This window comes from Macaca nemestrina, chromosome 10, assembly GCF_043159975.1.
Source record: "Macaca nemestrina isolate mMacNem1 chromosome 10, mMacNem.hap1, whole genome shotgun sequence".
In the NCBI taxonomy this organism is placed as follows: Eukaryota; Metazoa; Chordata; class Mammalia; order Primates; family Cercopithecidae; genus Macaca; species Macaca nemestrina.
Genome location: NC_092134.1, coordinates 82,120,565 through 82,132,263, shown reverse-complemented (window position 1 = coordinate 82,132,263; position 11,699 = coordinate 82,120,565). Strand labels below are relative to the sequence as shown.

Genomic DNA, 11,699 nt, shown 5'->3' with positions numbered 1-11,699 from the left:
TCTGTGCTTACTTCGCACTTCTGTGCTTTCTGTAGGTTTGTGAACCAGTATTTATACAGAAATACTTTCTATAGAAAGACAGGCATCATCAGATTGTGCATGTTAATCCGGGGAACAGACTGAAAGAGAAGGTCTCAGAGGAGAGAGGCATAAAGGGAGAAAACAAAACAAAGCCATAAGCAAAGCAAGAGTAGTTGCTTTTATTCCTAAAGTGTTTGTTATAAAAGAAACCAGAGGGCAGGGCAGTGTGGCTCACGCCTGTAATCCCAGCACTTTGGGAGGCCGAGGCTGGTGAATCACTTGAGGTCAGTAGTTTGAGACCAGCCTGGCCAACAAGGTGAAACCCTGTCTCTACTAAAAATACAAAATCTGCTGGGTGTGGAGGTGTACGCCTGTAATCCCAGCTGCTCCAGAGGCTGAGGCAGGAGAATCGCTTGATCCTGGGAGGCAGAGGTTGCAGTGAGCCGAGATTACACCATTGCATTCCAGCCTGGGCAACAACAGCATAACTCCATCTCAAAAAAATAAATAAATAAATAAATAAATAAGTGAAGAAATTCATTTTATGTAAATATATTGAGAAATATATGTAAATATATGCATGGGAAAATGCCATTCCAACCAAGAAAGGCAAAGAAAGTGACATGCTAGCTATGCATAAGTAACTTAATAAAAGAAAGGTGAGCCTGGCTTGTCCTCAGATAAGAGAATATCCAAGAGAAAAGGAAATTAAAATCCTAGAGGGCTAAATCCAAAAGAGGACAATTGCTGGCATTGACATACTTTAGCTGACCACCTTGATCATGAATTCCAGAAGTTGATATCGTTCTTGTACCTGGGTCTGTCTCTTTCACATTTTCTTTTTTTTTTTTTTTTTTTTTTTGAGACGGAGTCTCTCTGTGTCGCCCAGGCTGGAGTGCAGTGGCCGGATCTCAGCTCACTGCAAGCTCTGCCTCCCGGGTTTTTACGCCATTCTCCTGCCTCAGCCTCCCGAGTAGCCGGGACTACAGGCGCCCGCCACCTCGCCCGGCTAGTTTTTTTTTTTTTTTGTATTTTTTAGTAGAGACGGGGTTTCACCGTGTTAGCCAGGATGGTCTCGAACTCCTGACCTCATGATCCGCCCGTCTCGGCCTCCCGAAGTGCTGGGATTACAGGCTTGAGCCACCGCGCCCGGCCCTCTTTCACATTTTCTATTATGTGTTGAAGATTGTTTAGAACTACAGATTCAGCTGAGCGTGGTGGCTCACACTTGTAATCCCAGCACTTGGGGAGGCCAAGACGGGTGGATCACGAGGTCGGGAGTTTGAGACCAGCCTGGCCAACATGGTGAAATCCTCTCTCTACTAAAAATATAAAAATACAAAAATTAGCTGGACGTGGTGGCAGGCACCTGGAATCCCAGCTACTCAGGAGGCTGAGGCAGGAGAATCGCTTGAACCCAGGAGATGGAGGTTGTGGTGAGCCGAGATTGTGCCACTGCACTCCAGCCTGGGTGACAGAGCTACACTCTGTCTCAAAAAAAAAAAAAAAAACAGACAGACTCAGAGGCTGTCTGGCTCAACTGACTGACTCTACTGATTTGCTGTAACTTCAACAATTTCAACAGTTGTTAGTAATGTTCTCTCAATAAGCATCTTTTTTTTTTCTCTTTAAAATGTGACTGGCGGGGCGCAGTGGCTCACGTCTGTAATCTCAGCATTTTGGGAAGCCAAGGCAGGCGGATCACCTGAGGTCAGGAGTTTGAGATCAGCCTGGCCAACATGGTGAAATCCCCTATCTACTAAAAATATAAAAATTAGCGAGTGTGATGATGGGTGCCTGTAATCCCAGCTACTTGGGAGTCTGAGGCAGGAGAATCCCTTGAACCCAGGAGGTGGAGGTTGCAGGGAGCCAAGATCACACCAACCCACTCCAGCCTTGGCAACAGAGTGAGACTCTGACTCAAAAAAAAAAAAAAGGTAACCTTACACCTATAATCCCAGCACTTTGGGAGGCCAAGGTGGGCAGATCACTTGAGCCTAGGAGTTTGAGACCAGCCTGGGCAACATGTTGAAACCCTGTCTCTACAAATACAAAAAAGTTAGGAGTTGTGGCATGCGCCTGCGGTCCCAGCTAGTCGGGAGGCTGAGGTGAGAGGATCACTTGAGCCCGGGGGGTAAAGGCTGCGCTCCAGCCTGGGAGATACAGCAAGACCCTTTCCCCCCAACCAAAAAAAAGTAACCTTAGGGAGGGAGGTGGGGATGATTAATGGGTACCAAAAAAAAAAAAAAAAAAAAAAGAAAGAATGAATAAGACCTTAAGACCTACTATTTGGTAGCACAACAGGGGGACTATAAATAATAACTTAATTGTACATTTAAAAATAACTAAAATAGTATAATTGGACTGTTTTTAACACAAATGCTTAAGGGGATGTATACTGCATTCTCCATGATATGATTTTATTATGCATTTGCATGCTTGTATCAAAACATATCATGAGGCTGGGCGGGGTGGCTCACACCTGTAATCCCAGCACTTTGGGAGGCTGAGGTGGGTGGATCACGAGGTGAGGAGATCAAGACCATCCTGGCTAACGCGGTGAAACCCCGTCTCTACTAAAAATACAAAAAATTAGCCGGGCGTGGTGGCGGGCACCTGTAGTCCCAGCTACTTGGCAGACTGAGGCAGGAGAATGGTGTGAACCCGGGAGGCGGAGCTTGCAGTGAGCCGAGATAGCGCCATCGCACTCCAGTCTGGGAAGACGCCGTCTCAAAAAAAAAAAAAAAAAAATCTCATGCACCCCCATAAATATATATATATCCTATGAACCCACACAAATTAAACATTAAAAAAATAAAAATAGGCCAGGCGCAGTGGCTCACGCCTGTAATCCCAGAACTGTGGGAGGCCGAGGCGGGCGGATCACAAGGTCAAGTGATCGAGACCATCCTGGCCAACATGGTGAAACCCTGTCTCTAATAAAAATACAAAAATTAGTCGGGAGTGGTGGCACATGCCTGTAATCCCAGCTACTCAGGAGGCTGAGGCAGAAGAATCGCTTGAACCTGGGAGGCGGAGGTTTCAGTGAGCAGAGATCACACTGCTGCACTCCAGCCTGGCAACACAGTGAGACTCCGTCGCAAAATAAATAAATAATAATAATAAATAAAATGTAACCTTATAAGGTTTGCCGATACTTGATTTTTTTTTAATTTTTATTTTTTACTTTATTTATTTTTTTTTTTGAGACAGAGTATTGCTCTATCAGCCAGGCTGGAGTGCAATGGCGTGATCTCAGCTCACTGCAACCTCCACCTCCCGGGTTCAAGCAATTCTTCTGCTTCAGCCTCCCAAGCAGCTGGGATTACAGACATCTGCCATCGGGCCCAGATAACTTTTTGTATTTTTAGTAGAGACAGAGTTTCGCCATGTTGGCCAGGCTGGTCATAAACTCCTGACCTCAGGCGATCCACCCACCTCGGCCTCCCAAAGCGCTCGGATTACAGGTATGAGCCAGCACGCCTGGACTGATACATGATTTTTTTTTTTTAAGCTAGTCACATACCTCATTTTATTTTTTGAGATGGAGTCTCACTCTGTCGTCCAGGTTGGAGTGCAGTGTCTCCATCTCAGCTCACTGCAACGTCTGCCTCCTGGGTTTAAGTGATTCTCATGCCTTAGCCTCTGAAGTAGCTCGGATTACAGGTGTGCACCACCATGCCTGGCTAACTTTTGTATTTTTAGTAGACAGGGTTTCACCATGTTGGCCAGGCTGGTCTCAAACTCCTGACCTTGAGTGATCCAACCATCTCAGCCTCCCAAAGTGCTGGGATAACAGGCGTAAGCTACTGCTCCCGGCCAACATACCTCATTTTAAAAGTGTAGTCATACAGAAAAATAGGATCCAATACGCACATGCTCAGCCTCCAGTTTGGTGTAAAATAAAGACTATTGTAAGCAGTGTACGTATTATGCTCTCTGGTGCATGCTGTTTATCTGGATATGTCATGTCTCGAGTTCTCTGCATGTCTTACCTAGTCTGTCAGTATGTCCTTCAAACTGCTGGAGGGCAGTGACTGGAGAATGCTCTTGCAATTAATTCTATGTAGAGAGGCATACAGATAGATGATGAATGAAGCCTTGTGATGGTAAACTACCAGTGTTCTCCAAGGATTAAATGCTAAACCTCAGAAACTGCAGCAGCCGTCCTTTTGTCAACAGACCTCAAGGGGCCTCAGGGGAGGGACAAGAGACATTCATCTCCACCCAGTTTTATTGGCCTTCAGCCCCACCTTGTGCTGCTGCCAGGATGGCAGTCTTTCCCCTGGACGTTACCATTTTGTCAGGGTAAACAAGCTGTTCCCCAAATGGCACCATCCACCCTCGGTAAGCATACAGGCCGTTTCCCCTGCCTCCTTGGAGCCCTCAGTGGGGTTATATGCAAACCAAGTGCCAACCTCACAATTTAGTAAAATTTTCCACTTCAGGTGTGCCTCTATTGCAGCAGTTACTGCTTGTCTGCCCCACCAGACTGTAAGTCCCTAGAAGTCTCTGGCACATGCCAAAGAGGATCAGTCTCCTGAGGAGAGGAGGGAAAGCCCTGGAGAGAAAAGGGTTGAGGGCCTTGTGCAGCTAGGAGCCTCTGTTCCCAGCATTTCCCCTGTATCACTCGCAGCAGTGATTCTGAATGCCAAGGGAGTGGAATATCTTTATTTTATTTTATCTTATTTATTTATTTAATCTTTTGAGATGGAGTCTTGCTTGGTCACCAGGCTGGAGTACAGTGGCACAATCTCAGCTCACTGCAACCTCCACCTCCTGGGTTCACACGATTCTCCTGCCTCAGCCTCCCGAGTAGCTGAGACTACAGGCATGTGCCACCACACTGAGTTAATTTTTAATTTTTATATTTTTAGTAGGGACGGGGTTTCACCATGTTGGCCAGGATGGTCTTGATCTCTTGACCCTGTGATCCGCCCGCCTTGACCTCCCAAAGTGCTGGGATTACAGTCATGAGCCACTGTGCCTGGCCCTGGAGTGGAACACTTTTTAGGAGAGCCATGAAAAAGGACAGGCAGTAGGGCTTTTATAATTTGAAGAACAACTCTCCTCTCGGGGAAATGCAAGCACCTCTCCATTACTGCCGTATACAGTAGAGATCCTTTGAAGATGAAGATGATCCTTTTCTTTTTTTTTTTTTTTTTTTTTTTTTGAGACGGAGTCTCGCGCTGTCGCCCAGGCTGGAGTGCAGTGGCCGGATCTCAGCTCACTGCAAGCTCCGCCTCCCGGGTTCACGCCATTCTCCTGCCTCAGCCTCCCGAGTAGCTGGGACTACAGGTGCCCGCCACCTCGCCCGGCTAGTTTTTTTTTGTATTTTTTAGTAGAGACGGGGTTTCACCGTGTTAACCAGGATGGTCTCGATCTCCCGACCTTGTGATCCGCCCGTCTCGGCCTCCCAAAGTGCTGGGATTACAGGCTTGAGCCACCGCGCCCGGCCAATCCTTTTCTTTTTTCTTTTTTTTGAGACTGGGTCTCGCTCTGTTGCCCAGGCTGGCTGGAGTACAATGAATGGTGTGATCAAAGATCACCGCAGCCTTGACGTGGGCTCAAGATACCCTCCCGCCTCAGCCTCTAGAGTGGCTTGGGCTACAGGCATGTGCCACCACACCTAGCTAATTTTTTATTTCTTGTGGAGATGGGGTTTTGCTTTGTCACCCAGGCTGGCCTTGAACTCTTGGGCTGAAGCGATCCTTGAGCCTTGGCCTCCCAAAGCAAAGATGATGCTTTTTTTTTTTTTTTTGAGATAGTCTTGCTCTATTGACCAGGCTGGAGTGTAGTGGCGCGATCTCGGCTCACCACAGCCTCTGCCTCCCGGGTTCAAGCGAGTCTCCTGCCTCAGCCTCCTGAGTAGCTGGGACTACAGGCACCCGCCACCACACCTGGCTAATTTTTTGTATTTTTAGTAGAAGTGGGGTTTTACTATGTTGGCCAGAGTGGTCTTGAACTCCTGACTTTGTGATCTGCCTGCCTCGGCCTCCCAAAGTGCTGGGATTACAGGCATGAGCCACTGTGCCCGGCCAAATGATGCTTTTTAAAGAGTAACATCAGCCTGGCTATCATGGCAAAACCCCACCTCTACAAAAAACACAAAAATTAGCCAGGCATGGTGGCACGTACGTGTAGTCCCAGCTACTCAGGAGGCTAAGGTGGAAGAATCACTTGAGCCCAGGCAGCAGAGGTTGCAGTGAGCCTGAGATGGTACCACTGCACTCCAGCCTGGGCAAGAGTGAGCCCTCATCTCCGCGGTGGCTCAAGCCTGTAATCCCAGCACTTTGGGAGGCCGAGACAGGCGGATCACGAGGTCAGGAGATCGAGACCATCCTGGCTGACACGGTGAAACCCCGTCTCTACTAAAAAATACAAAAAACTAGCTGGGTGAGGTGGCGGGCGCCTGTAGTCCCAGCTACTTGGGAGGCTGAGGCAGGAGAATGGCGTAAACCCAGGAGGCGGAGCTTGCAGTGAGCTGAGATCTGGCCACTGCACTCCAGCCTGGGCCACAGAGCGAGACTCCGTCTCAAAAAAAAAAAAAAAAAAAAAAAAAAAGAGTGAGCCCTCATCTCAAAAAAAAAAAAAAAGAAGAAAAAGGAGTAACAGGATTAGATTTTAGAAAAAATGACTCCCAAGTATAAACATGTATTTCCAGCTCCTTAATGAACATATCTACTGGAACATCCTGCAAGGACTACAAATTCCTTGCATCCAGTGCTTGTAGGGGTCACCTAGGGTTTGTTTTATAGCTTAATCAAGGCATAACTGATGCACAGTAAATTGCACATAAAATATACAATTTGATAAGCTTTGATACAGTGTATACCCCTAAAACTATCACCATAATTAAAATTAAGAACATTTCTCGCTGGACGCAGTGGCTCACGCTTGTAATCCTAGCACTTTGGGAGGCTGAGGCAGGCAGATCACCTGAGGTCAGGAGTTTGAGACCAGCCTGACCAACATGGAGAAACTCCATCTCTACTAAAAATACAAAATCAGCCGGGCATGATGGTACATGCCTGTAATCCCAGCTACTCGGGAGGCTGAAGCAGGAGAATTGCTTGAATCCAGGAGCACAGATCGCGCCATTGCACTCCAGCCTGGGTAACAAGAGCGAAACTCCGTCTCAAGGAAAAGAAAAAAAAAAAAAAGAACATTTCTATCATCCCTCAAAGTTTCCTCATGCACCTTTAAATTCACCCTCCTCGGCTAGGCGTGGTGGCTCACACCTGTAATCCCAGCACTTTGGGAGGCCAAGGTGGGCAGATCACTTGAGGTCAGGAGTTCATGATCAGCCTGGCCAACATGGTGAAACCCCATCCCTACTAAAAATACAAAAATTAGCCAGGTGTGGTGGCGTGCGCCTGTAATCCCAGCTACTAGGGAGGCTGAGGCAGGAGAATTGCTTGAACCTGGGAGGCGGAGCTTGCAGTGAGCCAAGATAGCACCACTGCACTCCAGCCTGGGCAATAGAGTGAGACTCTGTCTCAAAAAAAAAAAAAAAAATTCATTCTCCTTACCATGCTCCCCTCCTATCACTGGTCTTCTTCCCGTCATAGGCACTAACATGTCTGGTAATAGTGCCAGTCACAGTTCGCCATTTCCCTGGCCATAGGATGGACATATCATGCAAACTGGGCCAGTTGAGTTTTCTCTAAGGAATGTAGATCTGGAGAAAACACAGTGGCAGAAGGTAGCAGCTGCTGGAGGGGCTATCCACATATTCTTGCTGCAGACATCTGGGGGCTGGCTCTTGTCCCTCTTGCAGCCTAGTTCTTCTTTTGGCTCTGTGAGCTGTCTAATATCAACACATCCTTTTTTTTTTTTTTCTTTTTTGAGACAGGGTCTCACTCTGTTGCTAGAGTGCAGTGGCACAATCTCAGCTCACTGCAACCTCTGGCTCCCACAAGCAATTCTCAGTGCCTCAGCCTCCAGATTAGCTGTGACTACAGGCTCGCAACACCATGCCCAGCTAATTTTTGTTATTTTTTGGTAGAGACGGAGTTTCATCGTGTTGCCCAGGCTGGTGTCAAACTCCTGGGCTTTGCCATGAGATCAGAAGCGATCTGCCCATGTCAGTCTCCCAAAGTGCTAGGATTACAGGCATGAGCCACCGTTCCCAGCCCCAACATATCCACTTTTTTTCAGTCTCGCTCTGTTGCCCAGGCTGGACTGCAGTGGTGCAACCATGGCTCACTGCAACCTCTGCCTTCCAGGCTCAAGCGATCCTCCCATCTCAGCCTCCCAAGTAGCTGGGACCACAGGTACATGCCACCAGGTGTGGCTAATTTTTTGTAGAGATGGGGTCTCACTATGTTACCCAGGCTGGACTTGAACTCCTGAACTCAAGCAATCCTCCGGCCTCTGTTTCCCAAAGTGCTGGGATTACAGGTGTGAACCACCACGCTCAGCCCCAATATATCCTTTATTACTTAATTTTGTCAGCTTGTTGCTTGCAACCAGAGAACCCATATAAATGTACTTCTTTCTGTGGTCACTGTTAGAGGGAAAGACACCACCAAGTTCTAGTCTCTCAAGCCTAACTTAGAATAATTCCTGGCCAGGTGTGATGGCTCGCACCTGTAATCCTAGCACTTTGGGAGGCCGTGGCGGGTGGATCACCTGAGGTCAGGAGTTCGAGACCAGCCTGGTCAACATGGTGAAACCCTGTCTCTACTAAAAATACAAACAGTTACCCGGGCGTGGTGGTGGGCACCTGTAATCCCAGCTACTTGGATGCTTGGGCAGGGAATCACTTGAACCAGGGAGGCGGAGGTGGCAGTGAGCCAAGACTGCGCCATTGTACTCCAGCCTGGGCAACAAAGCAAGACTCCATCTCAAACAAAACAAAACGAAACAAAACAAAAACACCTCAGTTTTCATCATGTGTCCCTTTCTGGCCCATCACTAAATCTTGCCCATTCTGCTCCCTGCTCAATAGTCTATCTCATTAAAGATCTTATTTTTACCCCCCTCATCATTATTTCCCTCGTTCCTAGTACTAGTACTCAGTGCTTGGTAGACAGCTGATGCTCAGTAAATGCTTGCAGAATGACTGAACTAATGGTGATATCATCACTTTAAAAACAAGAGCAAGGATGGAAGGGTTTTGGCATTTATGTGGCATTTATCAAGGTGGCAGGACTTCAGAGCTTTTTTGAAAATGTTTTCACAAATATTTTCATATAAAGTAATGATAGGACTTGAATCCAAGACTTCCTTTTTTAATTTTTTTTTTTTTTTGAGACAGTGTCTTGCTTTGCCACCCAGGCTGTGCAATCTTGGCTCACTGCAACCCCTGCCTCCTGGGTTCAAGCAATAATCCTGCCTCAGCTTCCCGAATAGCTGGGACTACAGGTGCGTGCCACCACGCCCAGCTAATTTTTGTATTTTTAGTAGAGATGGGGATTCACCATGTTGGCCAGGTTGGTCTTGAACTCTTGACCTCGTGATCCACTTGCCTCACCCTCCCAAAGTAGCTGGGATTATAGGTGTGAGCCACCGTGCCCGGCCATTTTTTTTTTTTTTTTTTTTTTAAGACAGGGTCTCCCTCTGTCACTCAGGTTGGCATGCAGTTGTGTGATCGTTGCTCCTTGCAGACTCAACCTCCCAGGCTGGAGTGACCCTCCCTCCTCAGCCTCCTAAGTGGCTGGGAGTATAGGTGCGCTCTACCGTGCCTGGCCTAGTTTTTAAATTTTTTGTAGAGATGGGAGTCTATGTTGCCCAGGCTGGTGTCAAACTCCTGGGCTCAAGTTATCCTCCCGCCTCAGCCTCCCAAAGTGCTGGGATTAAAGGTGTGAGCCACTATACCCAGCCCTTTAAAATTTTTTTTAAAAATAAGAGATGGAGGTCTTACCATCTTGCCCAGGTTAGTCTCCAACTCCTGGGCTCAAGCAGTCTTCCCCCGTTGGCCTCCCAAAGGAATCCAGGACTTCTGACTCCAAATTTCATGCCATTTCCAGGATATGATTTTTTTTTTTTTTTTTTTTTTTTTTTTGAGACAGAGTTTCATTCTTGTTGCTCAGGCTGGAGTGCAATGGCATGATCTTGGCTCACTGTAACCTCCGCCTCCTGGGTTCAAATGATTCTCCCGCCTCAGCCTTCCAAGTTGCTGCGGTTATAGGCATGCACCACCACACCCAGCTAATTTTGTATTTTTTAGTAGAGACAGGGTTTCTCCATGTTGGTCAGGCTGGTCTGGACTCCCGACCTCAGGAGATCCACCCGCCTCTGCCTCCCAAAGTACTGGGATTACAGGCATGAGCCACGGCACTCAGCGGATATGATTGTTATTATTATACTTTGTATCCTTTCAGTTTCATATCTTCCTCTCTTGCGCTCAGACCCTTACTCATATCAAGTACTAAACTGTAAACACTAGATCTAGCTCTAAAATGTTATTACCCCTTTCCAAGTGTATCTGCTTATCAACCAAAGTGGGAAGTACATGCTGGATTAAGGAGAAGAGTCTGTGGCCCTTGGTATCATAAAAGAATTACAGTCAGGAGTTAGGGTGAGCTGGGTGACTAAAGCTTTCTGAACGTGGGGCAGAATCAATAACTGTACCTAAGTGGAAAACGGTGTGCTGGGCTGGAACAATGCCCTGTGTCAAATAAACAATCCACAGATAGTCAGAATCAGACTTTATTTAACAATCTGAAAATGTGATCTTCTGGCTTTAAGTCTTGCAAAATGGGTCATAAGTCAAAGACAGATTTGTTCACTATCCTGAGTATGTGTGGTTATGTCTCTGCGTAGACAAGTGTCTGTGTCTATAGATACTTTTGGTTTTTATAGTGATTAAAGCTCCACTTTAGTTAATGTATAAAGTCTTATTCTAATAATGCTAAAACCAGAATTAAATATTTTCTGAATCTAATGTTCTCTTCTCCCCAGCCTGCCTCCCTCCATCCCTCCCACAAGGCTGCTCCTCCACCTTGATTAATGCCAGGTCTTTAGATAGCACCAGCATTCCCACTGAGAACCCAGGAACGGATACTGGCTCTTATATCCCTCTGACCTATACCCTCTGGTTGAAGAGCTTCTCTGGGGAGGCGTGGGGCAGGGGGAGTCTTGGCAGTTTCTCTTCAGAGTTGTGGATTTTCACTTGTAGACACCTGGAAAGTAAACATGATTGTGTTAGGTGTTGACCTGCCTTCCCACCAACCACTTATGGAGGGGTTAAACTCAATCTGCTTCTACTGAATTATACTTCATGTAATGCCACTGGTCTCTCTTGAGGGAGGCAATGTGAAACTGGTTGTTGGGATTATTGCAAGGACTTGTTGCAGATATTGTTCATTACATCATTCACAATCTCTTTAAGATGTTTCACAGGAGAATTTCCTTTTTTTTTCTTTTCGACACATAGTCTTGCTCTGTCTCCCAGGCTGGAGTGTAGTGGCACAATCACAGTAACTGTATGTAGCCTTGAACTCCAGGGCTCAAGTGATCTCACCTCAGCCTCTGAGTAGCTAGGACTACAGGCGCACACAACCATGCCTGGCTAATTTTTTAAAAAAAATTTTGGGCCGGGCACAGTGGCTCACGCCTGTAATCCCAGCACTTTGGGAGGCTGAGGTGGGTGGATCACGAGGTCAGGAGATCGAGAGCATCCTGGCTAACATGGTGAAACCTCATCTCTACTAAAAATACAAAAAATTAGC

The 11,699-nt window shown here is 46.9% G+C and overlaps 1 protein-coding gene across 2 annotated transcripts in view; it reads right to left on the bottom strand.

Annotated features, from left to right (window-relative positions):
• Window positions 1-10,659: 10,659 nt before the first annotated feature.
• Window positions 10,660-11,699, bottom strand: part of LOC105474404 (bridging integrator 2) — a 40,457-nt gene continuing 39,417 nt past the window's right edge. For both annotated transcript variants that reach the window (XM_071071702.1, XM_071071703.1), the window contains exon 13: window positions 10,660-11,150. In XM_071071702.1, coding sequence (XP_070927803.1) covers window positions 11,121-11,150 — 30 coding nt within the window. In that variant the 3' untranslated portion in view covers window positions 10,660-11,120. The remainder of the gene's footprint in view (window positions 11,151-11,699) is intronic.